The sequence below is a fragment of the Grus americana genome, chromosome 8 (genome assembly GCF_028858705.1).
Source record: "Grus americana isolate bGruAme1 chromosome 8, bGruAme1.mat, whole genome shotgun sequence".
NCBI lineage: Eukaryota > Metazoa > Chordata > Aves > Gruiformes > Gruidae > Grus > Grus americana.
In genome coordinates, this window is record NC_072859.1 from 17,536,285 (window position 1) to 17,556,274 (window position 19,990).

The 19,990-nt window shown below is 49.0% G+C and overlaps 1 protein-coding gene across 2 annotated transcripts; it reads left to right on the plus strand.

Moving 5' to 3' along the window:
* The first annotated feature begins 6,022 nt into the window (after positions 1-6,022).
* On the plus strand, positions 6,023-19,990 carry GFI1 (growth factor independent 1 transcriptional repressor). 2 transcript variants are annotated; one of them, XM_054834344.1, is made up of 7 exons: positions 6,023-6,930; positions 8,815-9,039; positions 9,301-9,507; positions 14,173-14,588; positions 14,678-14,815; positions 16,392-16,557; positions 18,638-19,990. In XM_054834344.1, exons 2-7 carry the CDS (start codon positions 8,925-8,927, stop codon positions 18,814-18,816), a joined length of 1,221 nt encoding a protein of 406 aa, XP_054690319.1. In that variant the 5' UTR covers positions 6,023-6,930; positions 8,815-8,924; the 3' UTR covers positions 18,817-19,990. The 2 variants fall into 2 exon arrangements, with proteins under 2 accessions (XP_054690319.1, XP_054690320.1); XM_054834345.1 differs by lacking the exon at positions 6,023-6,930 and having other exon boundaries at positions 8,729-9,039; positions 18,638-19,982.

Consider the following 19,990-nt stretch of genomic DNA (forward strand, 5'->3'; position numbering starts at 1 on the left):
ATCTAATTTAAATCTTAAAGCAGGTAGGTGACAAATTCCAAGTTACTGACTTCTGCAGCTCCCAGCTTGCTTCAGTATTTCTGTAAAATTTTCCCACATCATGTCAGTGAATGCATAGTTCCCAGTATAGCCTGTTGAAATTGCCATCTCTGAGGCAGGTTAGCTGAATTTGATTCTGATATCTGTTGAAAGTTTCATCTATGCAAAACCAAATCAGGAGCACTTTTGTTCACTAACAAGTAACAGTTGCCTTCCACTGAGCATCTGGTAACTTATGTTTGCACCTGGATAATTGTTGCCCAAGAGGATAGGTGACAAATGTCTTGTTGCCTGTCATCAATACCAGCTGCAAGTCTCTCTTAAAGGTAATGTTCTACAATAAGTGGCAGGAGCAAAATTCAGTTGGAGAGCCATAAAATCCTGTCTGTTTGAACAGTGAAGTGTTATGATTTTGCAATAACTGCCTTACTGTTCAAGTGATAGCAAATGAGATTAGATGGCAAGGGTTATTTCCTGAACTTTTGTGGTTTAAAAATATATTAATAGCATAAAGACTGATACTGAATAACAGCATAAATAAAAATATCAAGGGAAAAGCAAAAGTCCTTATCCAACTAACTGCATCTCTTCTAGTGATGAAGGTGAATCAATGGACGTTGTGCACTTTCAGAAGACTTAGTTACACACAAAATATCCTAGGAAGACAACTCAAGAGGCTGTTCAGAATCATACTGCTTTTTCTGCAACTATTCTGCCAAAAAATAACACTAATCTCTTTGCCTATGTGTATTGTAATTTGAATATGCACCAGAATAATGTCAAATAATCAACAGCATAGACAATATTTACTAATGTGTCAATAAAGCATATTAATTGTGCACCATGACTGCTTGCATGACCACCTAACAACTATTGCCATTCTCTTAGATTTGCTCTTACATGCAGGCTGTAAGATCTCAATGTGAATGCTAAAAGCAGAAGGTTAAAAAGCACATAAACATGAAAACAAGATTCTTGAATATGCAAGTGCTGCAGCTGAGAAGGCAGGTGAAATAGGGAAGGGGGATGCCCTGCTATATACAGAATTCCCATGTAAATTACATTTGTGTTTGGTAGTGAGAATTGTTCTGCTTTCCCAATCTGATAATCAATGTTTTCACTAGCTACAGAAGCCTCAATATTTACATTTTCTTATTTCTCCAGGCTAAGGGAGTGAATATTTTAGGTCCTAATAGCATAGATCTCCTAACTTTTAATACTTCATGTATTAGAAGTTTGTAACATTTGTGAAAAATTGGGAATGTGACTAGTTGGGAGAAAGTGCATCTGTGAAGAAGCATATATTACATTCATGTCTCAACAACTATCTGTTCATTTTTGAATAAAAATTATTCCAATTTTTGCAGGCCTCATCTACATACACATTCACAAAGTAGTATTTTCCACCAAATTCAATTTTCAACCATATGTGTCATTTCCAATATTATTTTAACTAAATTGTTAAGAAAGTGGTTAAAAGAACTATCCACGTAGGGGGTTGCATGAATTTAACAAAACCACGTTGTAAATCTTGTACTATTGAACTTAGTCAGTACTCAGTTCTTTCATGGAACTGCAACACAGAAGGAATTGCATGTTTCTCTGGGGTTTTTAATGTAATCACTGTTCTGTATCAGAGACTATGCTAGTGACTTAGTGAAATTTGATGCTCATACAACATTTATATTTTAAACTAGAATGACCTAAAGATACCTTAGCATAAAAATATCCACATTTTAGACTGGATGTGCTGCTAATTCCCTTACCTGTAGAGGCTCCAAAAAACATAACTCATTTTGGGAGAAGGTAGAGGATAATGCAAATCCCCTAGGAAAGCCATTAGGCTAGTCCTGGAGACTAAAATAAAAAATCAACCTATAAAATAGATGTTAGTGCAATCTAAGTGGAAAGTACTGTGTTATGTTTAATTATGCACCAGCTACTGAGACTCTGCCTATTGAGAGGGAAGAAGGAAGCTCTGTATCAACTAACGGATATCTGGATTTAAAGAAGTTAATTTTTGCTCTATGAAATACTTTTACCAGTATGATTGCACCAATATAGTTTTTGTAATTCTCTGAGGGTTTTGGTTGGGTTGGTTTGTTTGTTGGGTGTTTGTTTTGTGGGGTTTTTTTACAAACTAGCTCAAGACATAAGAAAAATCAGTGAAATACATTTATGCAGTAGCCCTGAGAACTAGAGATTCTCAATGATGGAATGAAAAACATACAGTAAATTGATTTTCAACATAACCTCTATATAGCATGAAGTATCAACTTCAGAGTGGAGAAAACATACTAACATGTGCATACCTATGCATACACAGACACTGATTGACTAAGATACAACTGCTGGATCCAAGATACAACAGCTTAACACTCCCCCTTTCCAGGAATTAATACCTCATTTCACAATTATGAAAAATAAAAACAATGTGGCATACTCTTAGAATTGTATAATGTTGCATAAGTGACTGAAATTTCTAGCATCCCATTATGAGAACTAAACTTCCTGAGACCATTTTGCATAGTCTACATTCTGTAACCCTTTGATTCAACTTTCTTCTGTTCATTATGGAGGTAAATTCTGGGTCCATTCCCTCCCAAAGCTGGAATCCCTCTTTTCATCCCAGCCTTCAGCACCACAGCTGTCCCTTTTCCTCTCCAGTTCATGCTCACAGTGATCATTACTTTTCTAATCTGCTCTGAGAGCAGCAGAAGTTAGTTTGATTTCCTTGGTGATCAAAAAAATCGCTATCAAAATCACTGATTAATGCCTCACATATTTGCAGCATGTGGTTATGCCACAAGGAGAAGCATAAAGAAGGTAGCAACAAGATGCTGGGGAAAAAATAAACAATAAGCTGGATACGTTAAAAAATAATTAAATATTTACAAAAAAGTTATTTAAAAAATAAAGACACACTTCCAAATAGAATGCACAGTGCTGCAAGTTCTAGCAGCTTCTCATAGTGAAAGTGTTCCGGATAACTGTGAACTCAGATTTTATCACTTTAAAGTGCATATGTTACTCATGAGTTCCCTATGTGAAACTGCTTCTCCTCCCCTATGTACCAAGCAGCTAACCTGTCAAATCCTGTTCTTCAAATCCTTCCTCGTGTTACAAAGTGTCTCATCACTTCTGAACATGAAGCTTTCATCCGCATCTGGTCACCTTTGGTGCCTTATCTGATGTCTTCTTAGCTCTAATGGTGACATCAGGCAGCTGCTGTAAACAGTGCAGTAAATTACATTGAGTAAGGTCTTAAGCACAACTATAACCTAATCCCACACTAGTTAAAACCCTTCCTTTTATTTATTTCTTCCCCTTTTTTGTCACTATCAGGTGATGATAATTTACTTACCATTGCACTCAATTGTGTCTTACCAAGTTTTTATGTTTAACTTTGAATATCACACTCCCTTTGGGGGAAGCATTAGAGCAGCTCTGTTAAAACGCATCCCCAGCCCCCAACACCTACACTTCACATGAATTACATCCCTCCGCCAACTCAGGACCGTTGGCTTTTGGCTTTTCACGCTGGGATACAGAACACTTGGTATTGTCACACAGCTCTTGCAGTGTCACATGATGACCACTGCGTACACAAAACCATCTTAAATGTTACTCAGCTGCAGCATCGAGGTCACATCGTGCACCAAGAATAAGAGTTTAGTCCCTTCATCTCTGTTGAGCGTGCTGTTACTACAGATAGCAAGCTCCTCTCGGGGGTGGAAAGAGCCCTGGGACAATGGCTGTCGGAGGCTAACGAGTGGAAATTGCCTTCAAGCCCTACCTACGGATTGCAGCAGCTGTAGCACTTTTCTTTCAGTCCTTTGTTTCGTAGAGATAGCAACCCAGCTTCTGGGTTGCTAGATAAAACGCGTGAGGGGTGAGTTCCAGATAAAAAGAACTGGAAGCCCACAAGATGAAGAAAGCTCATGCGTTACAACATGAGCCGGGGCCGGCAAAGCCCCGGGAGCGGAGGCAGCGCCGCCCGCCCTCTCCCCGCGCCGAGGCTCTCGCGTGTGCAGAGCAGCAGGCAAAGGGCCGCAGCGGAAGGTCGCGGGGCAGCTCTGGTACGCTCCGCTCCCCGGCGAGGTGCGCAGTAGGGAGTCCCGCACGGCTCGCCTCAGGGGAGTGAGGAGAAGGGGGCGCTTCCCGCCTCGCCTGGCCTCGCGCCGCCGCCAACAGGCACGTGGCGCAGCAGCGCCCGCGCGCACGATGCGGCCCCACGCCCGGCGCAGGCGGAGCGGTGTGGCGGGGTGCTCCCGGGCCCCAGTAAGGCCAGCCCGTGCCGAGTCCCGCAGCCTGCCACGTCCCGGCGCCTTCCGCGGACAGAGCTAAGCCGGCGTAAGGCTCCCGTGGGAGCCTCGGTTCGTCCTCAGCACGGCTCGCCGGGCAGCGCGCGCGTTCTGCTTTCCCCGACCTCACCGGCGGCGTAAAGCAAATCGTGCATCCTGACGAGAACCTGGGAAGGCAGGGTGCATTTCAGGCACGAATTGGTGTTGCAAATCACGAAACAAAGCTGTTTTCGTACCCTTTCTCCTCTAGTCGTTTGAGAAAGCTGACGCTCCGTGCAGCATCCACCCTTGCCTGAGAGATTTATGCTGAATCAAGCATTCATTCGATTCACTAGTTTGATTTCCTTATTTTTGCTGAAGGTTTTTAAGCAGGTTAGGCAGCAGTAGGTGCGAAAGTGCCGTCTGCAGGTGCGCTAAGCGTAAGGGTTTGACGCGGGCTCCCCGGCGCCCGGCAGCGCATCCAGTTCCTCGGCAGGCAGCGAGCATCCGCACGGAAATCAGCGTGCTTTAAAATGCGCAAAATCATCTATATAAATTTTGATCGTAGATGTATAAAGACGAATATGTATTTTATTGTAACCAGGTCAGAATTGTTTACGAGCGCTAATAGTCACAGTAATGTTTTCTGTTGCTTTCATTATCGGCAGTCGAAGCGCTGTTTGGCAGATAACCGAAAGGCTATTAGTTTGTTATCCCATTTCAGAGGCAAACGAGAAAGACTGTTTTGCAAAAAGTCGCGAACAGTGAGTCAGTGAAGACGCATACATGAAATTACACTGAGTTGTTCTAATCTGGTTATTTCTACTGTTCCAGTATTTATTTTTAAAGCTGACTGCGTGAATGATTTTCAGAGTAATCAACAAAAAGCGCAGCAACGAGACCGCGGTACACAGATGCCGTTAAGTAAAACTGCTGTGCCCAGCACCAGGAACTTTCCGGCAATAATGAAGGTGTTAAGGACGATGTGTCAGTCGTATTCTTCAACTTCCTTTTGTGTCACCACTAAAGCATCACGCAAAAGGTTGGACAGTTTTTCACGTGGTCGTGTTTGCTTGCTTAGGTAGATTTTGGGAAGTCAGGTTAATCCTATGTTCCACGCGGGTTCACAGGCACAAACTGACCAATTTTTCTGTGAATACTTCGGGGGTGGGGTGGTGGTGAAGAAAAGCACCTGTTCCGCAAAGCCAGCGTACTCCTGGGCGTGAGGATGGCTGAAGTTTGCTCTTGCCTTGTCCGAGTTCAGCCTCTCTCAGTCGCGGTCGTTTCTGAACGGGAAATGGTGTCCAACCTCAATTCGCCCACTGAAGAGCCGTACTTCGGGCGGCCCTACAGCCATCGAAACGAAGTTGCTGGTGGCCTGAGATGTCTGAGCGCAAAGCCCAGAACCACCTCAGAAAGATGCCAAAGACCCGACCCGGATTTCCTGGCTGCATCAGGAATCCGAGGCTAGACCTGGAAAACCGTGTTTTGGGGTCAGGGTGTGTGTGTGTGTGTAAAAGAAGACGAGCCTTTTTCTCTTTGCAGAACGGAGCAGGCTTCCTGGCTGCACAGCGCGGGGGTCTCCGCAGGTGCGGGCGGTGCGAGGCGCTGCCTGCCGCGGACCCCCGCTACCGTACTTGCCGCCGGTGCCTGCCGTCCGGATCCTCCCCGAGTTAGCAGACTGAGCACCGGCAGGCAGGCAAGAAAGGCAGCCGCTTCCCTCTCGCCTGGCTCCGCTCCTCTTTCGCCTTCGTGTTTGAATCGCTCCAAGCTACAGTAGCCACCGTGCGCCGGGGAGGGGGGGGGGGTGGGGGATCTCGCCTACCCCTTCCATATTTAACCATTACCTAAATCCGAAGGGAAATGAGCAAACCTCTAGGCTTGGGTCTTAAGGTATTTTCAGCGCCGTTGGGCGTATTTATCCCAAAAGAGTTTTCCACAACAAGTTATTTCTAGTCTAGGGGAGGTCTCCGTCGCCCGGGGCCCTGCCTTAGCCCCGATCACAACGCCATGCACGGCTCGATGGCGGCGGGAGGCGCGTCCCAGCGTTCCCGGGGCCGGGGGCAGCGATGCCGCGCTCCTCCGTCCCCTGCCCTCTGCCTCTGCCCGCCTTGAGTCAATCTGTGTTTTGAATCTGTGACTTGTTCTCGTTGCGGAAGTTGAAGGGGATCCAAGAATAGTTCAGATAGATGTGTGTAATTTCTAGAGCAGAACCCCGAGAGAAATGAAACACCCGATTCCAGAATGACACTTTGATGTCACTTCAGCGGGCCCTCTGAGGTGGAATACGGTAAGCCATTTTCATTTAAGGAAAAATGAGAGAGAGAGAGAGGAGCGGGAACAGTGCTGATTTGTGAGGCTTTGGCCTTTTTTTTGTTTTGTTTAAAGCTTTTTTTGTTGTTGTTGCAGAAGCTCCTAACGCTCAGGAAGTGGAATTTGTGGTTTAGGGGGCCGAGCTCTGAAGGAGTTGAGAGAGACAGAAAAAAAAAAAAAAGCCAACTCAAGCACCATTGCTCCTTAAAGGGAGGCTAAATTTAAAGTCACCCAAACTAGCAGGCTGCGGCGCAAACCCCGTCAGCAGCCCAGCTTCCTTCACCCCTCCAAATGGGTAAGCGCTCTTGCTTTTCTCGCCTCGCGTGGGCAGCTGCCGGCGGGCGGGCCGGGGTGGCAGCGCCCCCTCTCCTCTCCTTACCTCGTCTCTCCTCTCCTCACCTCCCCTCCTCTCCTCACCTCTGCTCTTCTCTCCTCACCTCTGCTCTCCCCCGGCCTCTGCACAGCTCCAGCCCTGCCTCAGCCGCGGCGGCTCGGGGAGGCGCCGGCCTCGCGCCCCCACAGCGGCGGCCGTTGGCGGGCGCGGGCCCCGCGCGCCGCTAGGCGCCGGGAGCGGCCGCGCGCGCGGCCCTCTGGCCAACGGCCGGCGCGGGGGAGAGAGAGGGCAGGTGCCCACGGCGGAGCGGCGGCCAGGTGGGCTGCGGGACTCGCCTTCCCACGGGCCCGGGCCCGGCCTGGCAGGCTCCGGCCTTGGGCGGCGGGGAGGGGGAGGCCGGCGGCGCCTCCGTGGCGTGGCTTTTGGAGGGAAAAGCGTCGCGCCGGAATGAAAACACGCGGCAGAAGCGGCGCCGGAGCCCCTCAACGGCTGCGGCTGCCGTTGCCGTCAGGGAGGGCGACACGTTATCGGGCCGCTTTGATTTCTCGCCCCCCGCTCGCTGCCAGCCCCCGCTCAAGGATGAACCGAGGCACAGGTGGGCCTGGGCAGCGACGCTCCCACCCGCCTTCCCGGCGCTGTGCCCGGGGGCGGTGCCTCCCCGGCGGCGCGGAGCGTCTCTGCCCCCGGCAGGCGCGGACGGGCCGGTCCTTCGCGGCGCAGCCAGGGTCGCCACCTGCGGGACAGCTCCCGCGCCCCCGCAGACCGGCTTCGCTCCGGCCGGGGCAGGCGGGGCCGGCCCCCTTCCCTCCTTTCCCCGTTCGCAAACCTGAGGCCGCTGACAGAAGAGGGAGGAAAAAAGAAGAAAAAAAAAAAGCAACCCCCAAATCCCCCCAAAAGAACCAAGCAAACGTGGTTTAAACTCGCTTATTGTAAAGTGTCAAGTGTAGGGACAGAGGCGGCCCGGCGCTGCACGAGTTCGAGTGAACCTCTCCCGCCTTCCCCCAAGGAGCAGGCTCGGGGCAGCTCTGGGTAACCCGGCGCCTGTCCCCCTCGGCTCCCCGCGTTCCCCCCCCGCCCGAGGTTTCCCACCTCGTCTCCCCGCCCCGGCTTTCTGTGCCCGCAGCTGCAAGGTGCCGCGGCGCCAACAGCTGCGGGCTGCAGGAGAGATTCCGTTTTGTTCGTTTTCACGTTATCGTGGTTCGCGCTGGATGGGTGAATCAGTCCCTCCGACAGCAACAGCCTCTCAGGACAGGTTTAGGCTGTCGGGTTTGTAACGACTCTCCCGCCCGTCCCGACACAGCCCCGCGCCGTCCAGCCTGTTCGGAGTGGCGGAAATTGATAAGCCGTTTCGGGGGTGCGTTTTGTTGGCGCCGCTTACTGCCGCGGCTGCCGGTGCGGGCACAAACATGGAGGTGCGGTGCGCCCACTTCGCCGAGAGCGGCCGCGCTGCCGCGGAGGGACGGGGGTGCACATGACCGCCCCCCCCAGCTCCCTCAGCCTCCGCTCGTCCGACGAGCGGTGCCCGGCCGCTACTGTTGCCTTTCCTCTGCGATCCGGCAGCCGCCGTCGAGCCGGCATCCCTCCTCCGACGGGCCGGGCACCGCTCCCCGTCAGGCCGCCGGAGCGTGGCCGGGGCGGCCCCAGCGGCACCGCGAGGGGTAGCGTTGGCCGGGGGCGGCGGGAGACTGAATAGCTGCGCTCCGGAAAGGGGGGGCGAGGCGAGCGGGGCCGGGGGCGGTGGCCGGAGCCACCTGTGCGCCGCCACCTGGTGCGCCGCCCCCGGCGAGCGGCCCCTCCCGGCCGGCGGCCCCGGCCCTCACCGGCGGGCTCGGCGCCTCCCCGCAGGTCGCCTCTCCGCCACCGCCCCACGGGAGACTCGGGGGTGACGCTCGCCGCCGCCGTGCCCGGCGCTTGGAGAAGGAGAGCGGTTGCGCCGGCCGTGGCAGCACCCCACCATGCCGAGGTCCTTCCTAGTGAAGAGCAAGAAAGCGCACAGCTACCACCAGCCCCGCTCCGCCGACGAGGACTACAGCCTGCGGCTAGAGACGGTGCTAGCCCAGATCTGTGCAGGTAGGAGTCCCTCGGTCTCAGCCTCGCTTGCGGCGGACACAGCCCACCCGCCTCGCATCACCCCGGTGTCAGCGGCACCAGCAACGGCCCGTAGCTGTGCAGCCCCCCGGCACCGCAGCCCCCGCGGCGCGCCGGAGGGGCTGATGCGGAGTTGGAGAGAGTCCGGCAGCAAACCTTTGTGGGAGCGGGGCCGCCGCGGGAGGTGGCTGGTTACCACCGCGGACCCGCACTGAGGAGCCCCTCGCCTCCTTTTCCCTGCAGACACCAAGATCCCCGAGGACACGGGGCTGTGCCGCACCGTCCTCCCCGATCCGGAGCCTTCCCAGGGGCGCTTCTCCCCGGAATCCCACCTTACCGAGGCTGCCGATGGCACCTCCGAGTCAGCGCCCAGCTGCGAGGGCAGTGTCTGTGACAGGGTGTCCGAGTTTGAGGATTTCTGGAGACCTCCCTCGCCCTCCGTCTCGCCAGGTAGGACCAGAACGAGCAGCGCTCGGCGAGGGTCCGGCTGCGTGTCTGTGTCGGTGCCGTGGGGCAATGTCTTATGGCGGGGAGCCGCCGTCGAAAACGAGTGGAAGGGACAGATTTGCCTTTTCCCGCTTTGTGAGGCAAATCTGTCCCTTCCACTCGTTTTCGGGTTACCTCTCTCGGGTTGATTTTTCCAGCCCATCTCCCACCGCTAAGAGAGCAGCAGGTGACAGGCTGTAGGAAAGTTGTGATGCCATAGGGTGTTGATTTTTTGGTTTCTGATTAATTGCTAGAGGCAAGCTGGTTACATTTTAAAGGTCCCGTCATTTTCCTACAGGGTCCTGCTACTCGGAGTTTAAATGTTTTTTAAAATATAAAATTTCTAATATATATATGTTCTATATACCTGTAGTAAACAGAGTTGACTTTGTGTTTTGTACTAGGCGTTTTCCCTAACTCCCTTTCAGGTTATTTCTTGCCTCTTGCCTATAAAAAAGATCTCTCCCTCCCCCCTTTCTCTGTCTTTCTGGTTTTGTTTTGGGTTTGTGTTGTTGGCTTTTTTCCTTTTCTAAAAACGCATTCGTAAAAACCAGATGAAAATAATGACAGTCAGATTTAAACACCCCAAATCCAGGAAACTCACACTTATGGCTGCAGCGCCTGTCTCTAGCTCCCTCGTCCTGTCTTTGATGTGGTTGGAGCAGTGGGAAATGCTGTCCCCAGCCTGGCGCGAATACTTATCTCACTTAAAAATACAATGGTGTCATTTTATAACAAAAATACGTATATATAAAACCCGCTTTTTATTGCCTTGGTTAAAAAGTGACAGCTGGAAAAAAGAACAATTTCTGGCTTAGCAAAGGAAAAATTGTCTCAGCTTTACCGACAGCAGACATCAGCAAATGAATACTTAGTCCCGTTTCCCAACTGATTTTCCCACTTCGTCTTTATAGTTTCCTTGCATATCAGCGGCTGATGGTAATGATGTGGGTTTACATTTTTAAAGCCTCCCCCTCTTTTAAGAGTCCTAAAGCCCTTTGAGAGGACATTAAAAATGCTGCCCAGTATCATCACAGCCAGCTGCGGGACAGTTTCAGTCTGTGCAAATGACAGACCAGACCAAATGCAGGAATGCAGCAGTCTCTCTTTTCTTAGTATTTCTGCACAAAGTGTAGCAATGTGCATAATTTTTGTTCTAACGAATTTGTCCTGCTCCTCCTTCTCCAAATAATTACCATTTCTGCACAGGAAACAGACCATTTTCACGAGTTGTCTAAAAGACAGATGTAAAATGGAGCAGGTATTTACCAGGGCTGCTCTGCCTTTTCCTCCTCCCCACTCATTTCTTCCCCCACTGTGGGATTCATTAGTTCCCCACCAACCATCCAGCTACCTATGGAAGGTGTCTTTGCAAAATGAGGGTGACATGCCTAGATCAAGATTTTTTGGGGGTGGGGGAAGGTGGTCCTGGGACTGTCTGATCCCATTCACAGGAGGAATGGGAAGGTAAGGGATTCCAAGTACTGTAAGGAAAGAACTTTATTAAATGAACCTCATGCATTGAGAGAGATGCTATTACATTAATGATGAAAGCAGTGGCATCAGGATTAGATAGCTGGGCTTCCTCCCACAGTTCCCCTGCAATCCCTCTGCCTTCCAGCTGCCTTGTCAGATTCAGTGCAAAGCTGGAATTTGTGCCTAGGTCACTTCTGCAAGATGCACTGATGAGAGACTGGATTTCTATTATTGTGTTTGTCTGGGTGGGGCACAGTTTCTGTGCTTTGATAAGCAGGGCAGATGAGAAATGATGTTTCTAAATCATGCTCAGGGCAGATGCGGTGAGTAGTATTATCACCCCCTTATTCCATAGAAGTGAACATAGGCACAGGCTGCACTTCGATATGCAGTGAAAGCTAGGTTTGTCTTTGAGTGCTGTGCTGCTGATGGAGGCGGGCATGCACAGGCACAATGCCTTTATAGTGCTGTTAACACTCCAATACATTGTTGACTCCATCAGTGCAAATAACTTCATTATTTAACCTCACTTTCTACATGTGTTTGTACTCACATGCGTTTGCATATACAGAAGGTGCCTGATAGCTCAGTGCAGCAGTATATTAGTATGTCCTGATGAACCTGTTGATGCTACAGTCTTGGAGGGAGCCTTTTACTGGGTGTACTGGAGTTGTGCAGAGACCGTGGTGTTTTGTGGTCTGTGGAGGAAGACACTTGAATCTTTCTTTGCTGTGCATTATCAATCAGTTCCCAACCATTTCAGGTTGAGTTTCCCTTGCCTTCAGAAAAAAACATTGATATTTCTTCTCCCAGAAGTGGTCTATATAAAGGCTGCACAGAATTGCTAGGAAAAGGAGGGAGAATCTGCCTCTCCCTCTCTGCTTCACCCCTTGGAGAGCTAGATACTGTGGAGAGGCAGACACAGAAGTGTCTCTTGCCCTGCAGTGTGGCAGAGCAGGGTTTGCATGTCTTCTTGACACTGGGTACAGGGCTTGGATAGCTTGAGCTTGCCCCTGAGAAGTATAGTGTGAGTGGCTCCCCTGCACTTGTGCTTGTGAGGTCTCCAAAACGTGAGGCGATGGAAGGAATGTTGCACGCAAATTGATCTGTAGTGCAATGGTTACCGTGTCCCGTGTTGCCACTTCCAAGGGCTCAAAAATCAGGTCAGCCTTCCCTCTGCTCTCCCTCAACGGACTGGCTTAGAAATCAAGATTGTAAGTAATAACTTATGGATATTCAATTCTAGTGTTGAAATATTGAGGGTTTACGTTTTCGTCCTTTTCTTTACAGTCTGGGCTAGAAGTTGACTTTAAGAGGGAAAAAAAAAGCTACAACAAGAACAAACAAACAAAAGGAAAGCTGAGGGCCTGATGAAATCATGCAGTTTCAAGAGCTGGGGCTTTAAGACAGTTTTGAATCTTGTGATAAAATCGTGAGAGATGGCAACACTGAAAATGGTTGCAAAGACACAAGATAGATGATGTGACGCTGACCACAACTTTGCAGTCAGTGCAGAACAGGAAAAATCATGCTCAGCACCATGTCAGCTAATTTGATTTCATTGCTCTGTTCAAATGTCCCTGTTGATATGTGCGCATATATTTCCAACCAAAAGACTGCTAATTTCAATGGAAAAAAATTGAGACTGTTAACATCTGAAATTATGTAAAGGATAGGAAACAGTCAAGTCATTCAAAGCTCAATTTTCACCTCATTTCCCCCTCCCTTCTGTAACTCTTGGTGATCATTTGCCTGTCCAAATGGATAGCCTACCACATTGTGCCTTCCTTCCCTAGCCCATCCCTGGTTATCTTGGTTTACCAAAGGTTGAGAAAGCAATGGGAGCTGTGAAGCTGATGGGAATGAGGAAAAGCAAGAGAGCAATTGTGGGTGGGCAAGTTTTTGAGTAAGGGAGGTTATTCTTGGAAGCCCAAGTTGTAAGGGATGCCAGTATCTCTGTGAAGGCATCGGCACTTTTCCTTGGTTCACTAAAACATCTGTCCAGTGGAGACATTTGACTGTCCCAGTGCTGCTACCTGTTGTGATGAAGAGTGAAAGCAGAGCACCTCGGGCATTAATCAGAATCTGTGGCAGACACAGTTGGGGTCTGGTACCTCATGGTCCCTGCCCACCTGTGCTTTCCTCTATGCGAGGCTCCCTGAACATTTGTGCCTTTAGACACTGGTCTCAGAGGCTGTGTTCCTGCCATTGCATCAGACTGCTATAGGCCTTCCAAGTGTGATTCATCTTGTGGTACCCACTGCCTTGGTCGGCTGCCGTTGCCAAAGATGAGCCTGTTAGAGCCAACCGAAGCCATCTGAGCTTGTCCTGGTGGAAGATTGCTTTGATTATGACTGACAGGAAAATCTTTTTGTGTCTTCAATTTTTAACGCGGCTTACACTAATGATTTTGTGAAGCTCAATGTTTTGGGTGGATTCAGTTTCTTGGAGAAACTCAGAGCCGTCTGAAACAACCATGATTTTATTTCAGATGAGGACAGATTTTAGTTTATTTTTTTCTGAAAAAGAGAGGCATGACATTCAAGCACCTCAGAAGCTGTTCTTTATTTCAATTATGCTGTAGTATAGTTATGGACAGTTGTGGCATGAAGTTGAGAGACTAGATTTGGGCATTAAATTGTGCAACAAGCAGTTTTTAGTTTTGTCGAACAGGTAAATCTCGGCACACTTGCTCCTTCTGGCACCTCCGTAATGTCGTATTTGCTGTATGGATGTGTGGGATATAATCAGAGCTTAAACATTTGGACTGTCAGCTTTGATGCTCATCTTGGGACATAGATACACTTTTTGGAGGAGCTGCAGATAAAACCAAAGGAAGTTGTAGACTGAGTTGTTTAGTGTCTCAATAGTCAGATCAGTGTGTACATACCTGGGCACCCAGAGATGGAGGTAGACAAAATTGGTGGCTGCTTTAACTAATTTGGCTGGGGCAGCAGGTGAGTAGGTAGTACTGGATGCACTGACCCTACTGTGCAATATAAAATGCCCTCCCATTAGAGATGAAAGGGCAGCCTTAATGTGCGGTACAGTGGTCTGGCTCTGGGCACAAGTCTGAAAGCTGAGATGATTCTGCCCCATGATAGAGGCTGTATTGTGAAGCGCACTAATGTCCATGCCCTTGTGTTTCTGCAGCCTCGGAACGATCTGTGTGTCCATCCCTAGATGAAGCACCCCCCTTCTCGGTGCCCTTCAAACCGTACATGTGGAACAGCCTGGGTGGCTCCGAGCTGAGGCACCTTGTGCAAAGCTACAGGCCCTGCCCGACGCTGGAGCGAACCTCAGCCCTGGGGCTCTTCTGTGAGCGAGGCTCCGAGCCTGCCCTCTATGGTGCAGAGTGTAGCTCCTCCCTCGGACTTTATGGTGACTTCGGCTCCCCGGGCCCGGGGCTCTTTGAGCGGCCGCCGGCAGCAGCACCCAGACTGTATGCTGAGACGCAGCCTGGGTTGCAGCAAGAGAAGGGGCCAGGTGGCATCAAAGTGGAGTCAGACCTCTTGTGCCGCCCATTGCTCATCAGCACTGGCTCTTACAAGTGTGTCAAGTGCAGCAAGGTAGGAATCCCTTTCTCCCACACTGGTTATGACTCTTCCCCAGCTCCTTCTCCCTGTCAAGCTTGACCCTGTGTGCTTTCTCCCCTCAGGTCTTCTCCACGCCACATGGCCTTGAGGTACATGTGCGCCGCTCACACAGTGGCACAAGGCCCTTTGCCTGTGACATGTGTGGCAAGACCTTCGGCCATGCAGTCAGCCTGGAGCAGCACAAGGCCGTGCACTCACAGGTGAGAGTGGGGCAGACTGCCAGGATGAAGGTCCAAGGGCCAGGGCCAGCTGCTTGCTTCGGCTGGTTCTGGGGAGGCCGTGAAGGCAATCACAGGGTAGTAGGTGGGCATCTGAACTGAGGAGAGGAGGAGGACATGGTAGGGCTGCAGTGGGCAGTTGTGGGTGGGGAATATAGTGGCAGGCAGAGGAAAGGGTGGGCAGCTAGTGAGCAAAGGAGCAAATCAACAAAATAAAGAACACAGGCTTTGTTTCCATTCCCCAGAACTTGTGGGCATCTGTATTAAGCAATGGGCACTTTTGGCACTCTAGAAGTAACAGATGATAAATAATAAATTTTCAGTCTCAGAGCTCGAAATTGTAATGAGGATGTGGACTCTTCTAACAGCTAAAGCAACTTACTGCACTTTCTTTTGACGCAGCTCTCCTCATTCTTTCTCTTCCCCTCCCCCAAAGAATTGTGTCTTCCCTTATTTGTAGTCATTGTGTCTGTACAGGGAACATCTGAACGACCAGCCAGGTATAGAGCACAAGCTTCACTCGTCTCGACACTCTGAGTCACACACCAAAAGAATATTGTAGTTAATTTTGGTAGGAGGACTTGTAACATTTTCCACCTGCCGATATTGTGCCATATTTCCCCTTCACCCACCCACTTGACCTGGCAAATCTCCCTTCTTCAGATTGGCTTTTGGAGGATAGAGTTACAGCAGTGTTTTTTTTCTGTTTTATTTACAATTTCATGAGTGTGCCACAGCAGAGCACACAATGAGGGGAAATATCTCATCTCCCATTAAATAATGCTGAAAAAAGCAGCATTGCATATTGTGTCCATGGAGGGGACAACATTTCAGGGAGAGTGCATTAAAAACCAAATAAACTATGGTGATTGCATGAAAATACAGCAGGAAGAGGAAGGTGTGATGGTAGTTAAGGGATGGAAAGAAGAAATGATTTGTGGTGGAAGAAGGTGGAGAGGAGGTGTGAGGGAGAGGAGAGAGGTGGCAAGGTCTTCATGCATTTTGTTTTATATGTTAAAGTAGTAAGCCAAAAAGCTGTTTTCGCCAGGTGCTCTAGGTAGCTCTCACTTGATATAATGGAACTACAAATAAGCAGTTAGTTGCTACCCTGCCAGCAGAAGTCAGCCTGCCACAGAGATTTCCCAGGAGACCCAAGCAGACCTCAGCACCCACTTTCCTGTGTACAGTGGAGAGGTGGCCTCTGAACAGTGCTGCAGCTGCTGGGCTTCCCAGTGGAGTGATCATGTCTTGGGGCCCTGTTGAAATGTGCAGGTGGACTCTGCCCAGTCGGTCAGGGCTGCTCCCACCTGGGCATTCCTGCCAGCAGGAAGAGCTGTTCAATTAAATTTTTGTGAGGAGCGGTGCACAGCACTGTGAGAGGGTGCATTATCTTTTCTTATGATGTGCAGTGTCTCCTCAGGCCAGTCCAGCCCTCTGGAGAAGTGAAAGTGCTTGCTAAGGCAGAAGGGGCAAGACTGATGTGCTGCCAGGCAGTTTGTTGCTGGTGGGATCACTGGTGTGGTGTAACGTGTGTGTGTTTGGGCTCCTCTCTCTGCAGGAACGCAGCTTTGATTGTAAGATTTGTGGCAAGAGTTTTAAGAGATCTTCTACTCTGTCCACCCACCTGCTCATCCACTCGGACACCCGGCCCTATCCGTGCCAGTACTGTGGGAAGCGATTCCACCAGAAATCTGATATGAAGAAACACACCTTCATTCACACAGGTCAGCCCTGCAGCTGCTGGTGCTCAGCCCCAGCTGTAGGGGCAGGTCTCTGCAGAGGTGTCTCCGCAGTAGTCCATTCCTCCCCTGCTGGGATGGTACATGCACCTTCTCTTGCTTCTCACTGCCCTGCTGCTGTTCACGCTATCTGAGCTGTACTCGTGCGAAGGAGGGTGATTTGAATGTGGTTTCATGAACAGCAGCTGCAAAATAACCCAAATCCTCGCAATCCAATCAGTGTTCCCTTAATAGAATCCACAAATGTTTATTCAAAGGGCTTTTGTGTAAGATGATTTGTAGAGTATTATATTCGTGTAGCCTCGATTTACAGCTGAGGTCCCTGGAAAATTACAGGTGAATTTGATTGCAGCATTTCTTTTTGCAGGATCTACCAATTTACAATAAGAACAACAGGAGTCTCCTCCTCTAGATCAAACACTAAACTGGAGGGCCTAGGGTCCAACTCTTAGTCTAAATATTTGCTCAGATATTGTCTGCACTTCCACTTGGACTTTCTGAGAAATGGCTGCAGTTTGATACAGAATGGAAGGAGAGGTGCAGAGATCTCAAGTTTCACTGTTAGTAATAAACATGGAAACTAATAAAATGCAGGTGAATCACCAAAGGAAATTGTTTTAAAAATATCATTCAGTGAGAAGGCAGGTTTATCAGGAGTCTGTAAAAGAAAATCTTGCCTTCCAGACCTGCACCATTCACTTAACTTAGAGGGAAATGAATGATGTGTGAGATACAGAAGCATTTGTAGACACAAAATAACAGCTGTACTGGCCAAACCCAAGGTTCAGATAACGAAAATCCTGTTTCCTGATAGTGACCCCTAGCAGATATCAAGGATGACGCCTAAAAATGGCAAATGTGTAGAAAGATGGTGTTACATGTAGCATTGTTTGGTTGTGACTTTTCTAGATAACAAGCTGTGAACAATAAATGTTACTTACAAAGATTTTCACCAGGTGTTTGCGGGATGAAAAAGAGCTGTTTAGGAAGTCACACAAAAAGTATTTCCATAGTAACTTTTTCAAATGAGGCATGATTAAATAGAATTTCAGCCAAACTCTGAATCAGGGGAAAACCATTATTTTGATGTGAGATCAGAAACTGGGCTTTTAAATTGCTAATACGAAACTAGGTCCTTAACTGAATCAGGGATCCCTTTCATATGCACCATACACTTGTGAACTGAGCCTCCAAGCAGGTTTTGTATTATTTTATGTTTCTAAGAATCTGATCTTCAAACATGCAAAGAGTTTCTTGCTCCAGCTGAAGTCAGTGGGCTTTGCAGGTGCAAAGCCACTCTGAAAATCAGGCTTGGTTTTGTGGTTGGGTTCCTTTTTATTTGTTATTTGATAATAAACACTATGAAAATGCACTGAGATCCTGCTCCCATGGAGGCCAGTGGAGTTTTGCCACTGACCCCTCTGTAGGAGAAGTTCTGGAGGATGGATTTATTCCCATTTACATTATTTGCCTGCAGGAGAACTTCAGGGCTAGCTCGGGGTGACTGCTAGCATTTCAGTGTGGGGAACGGTGAGAAGAGTAGATCTCTGGATGAACCCTGCCCTTCAGGGTTCCCTTAAGGGCCCTCATACCTCCCTTGGGGACAGACCTCAACTTGCTGGGTTTGGCTCCTTCTATAGCCCACCTGCTCCCATGCTGATGCTATAATAATCGATGTCAGGCATTCAGCACAACCTGAGGGTCTTTCCTGGAGTTCCTGATGTTTCTAGGACACAAAGCCAGTTTAAATCACACAGAGCCCACGCAACCAAATGTGTTCCCAAGTTATGGCGTCCCTGGAGCACTCTGTGCTTCAGGCTGCTCCCAGGACTATACTGGGCCAATGGAACTGCAGCCAAGTCCAGGCCTGTTCAGCTGCAGTGCGGGCTCAGCTGATGCTTCAGGGCTCCCAATTGCATGTTTTTATAAGAATTACTTCTTTGGAAATCACACAGGAATCACTTTGATTAGTTCTAAGGCCCAGTGTGCATTTCCTGTTTGCTCTGGTCCTGCATGAGCTGCACAATGCCTCTTTCACACCCTCTCTATTGCCTTCTGCTTGCAGGTGAGAAGCCTCACAAGTGCCAGGTGTGTGGAAAAGCCTTTAGTCAGAGCTCCAACCTCATCACCCACAGTCGGAAGCACACAGGCTTCAAGCCCTTTGGCTGTGATCTGTGTGGCAAAGGCTTCCAACGAAAGGTGGATTTACGGAGACATCGGGAGACGCAGCACGGCCTGAAATGAGTCCCAGCTGCAATATGGAAAGCACCTACAACACTATAAGAACAGACTCCCTTGGCTTCCCCGCTTGACCCAGGCCCTGTCCAGAGCACAGACCCTGGTATTACCTTTCTGACCAGGAGCTTGGAGAGAAAAGGACAGGGCCATGCATTGATAGCTCAACCCGAATAACTGTGAAAGCGGAAATTAAAGGCTGGGGTTTCTCTCTTTCTCTCCCCCTCTCTCGTTCTGAAATAACACTGGAAAATAAGCCTTTCAGATATGAAGCCGGATACTCCAAAGACAGATAAGCTACCAAATATCTGTAAGCTGGAAAATATTTCTCCCATGGCCAAGGTGAACCCCCTGAAGTTTTCAGTAGCTTGAATCACCTTGCAGGGACACATGGGTATAACAGTGTTTACATGGTAATGGCAGAGCCATCAGCATGTGGTGTGGGGAGCGCTTGCCTTGGTTAAGTGCCGATTGGCTTCACTCCTGGTTTCCTGTCAGGAAAACCTGGTGGATCAGGACTGAACTGTGCAGTTTGACATCTTGCCGGTTTTTAAGCAAAGGTACCAGCTTGGGCCTGATCCTGCTCTCACTTGTTCTGGTGCAAATCAAGAGCTGCATTAACAGTTATAGAGAGGCCCTTTTTATCCTCCCAGAGCCACCTGTGTGCAAGGCCTGGCTGTGTGCGTGTGTGTTTGAGGCATGGGGGTGGGGGGTTGCTTCTTGCTACAGCCACTAGGGAGAAGGAAGCTTGTGAAAGACAAGTGGAAAAGCCAAAGCACAGAGTTATGCCTTAGAACTAGAAACCCATCCAAGAAGTGATCCTGACTGAGGACGGCGGGAGCACCGGGGAGGTGCAGACTTTCTGTCCAGAACCATTACTAGCTTCCGCACTCTGGGCTTGTTCTAATAACTGGAAAATAGCTACTCAATAGCATCATTTGTATATTTGTTCTTGTTTTTTAATTTTTAAGGGAAACTCAGCTGAGGTGGGCAGGAATCATTATAAAAGTATAATTGACTGAATTTGCCTTAAATCACCCTGCATGTACCTCAGTTTAAAAAAATGCTGTTTTTACTTTGTTGACAGGTTTGTAAATGTCCTTATTTAGATTTTATGGAGTGTCTTATGTTTATTGGTACATATTTATTGGAACAATGTTTTAAGTTAATAAAGTATTGAGGA

What these genes read in the sequence shown, in the direction of transcription:
- GFI1 (XM_054834344.1), top strand. Translation starts at nt 8,925, where the DNA reads ATGCCGAGGTCCTTCCTAGTGAAGAGCAAGAAAGCGCACAGCTACCAC. An exon ending in ACAAGGCCGTGCACTCACAG is followed by an intron (nt 14,816 to 16,391) that starts GTGAGAGTGGGG and finishes CTCTCTCTGCAG; the next exon opens with GAACGCAGCTTTGATTGTAA. An exon ending in ACACACCTTCATTCACACAG is followed by an intron (nt 16,558 to 18,637) that starts GTCAGCCCTGCA and finishes TTCTGCTTGCAG; the next exon opens with GTGAGAAGCCTCACAAGTGC.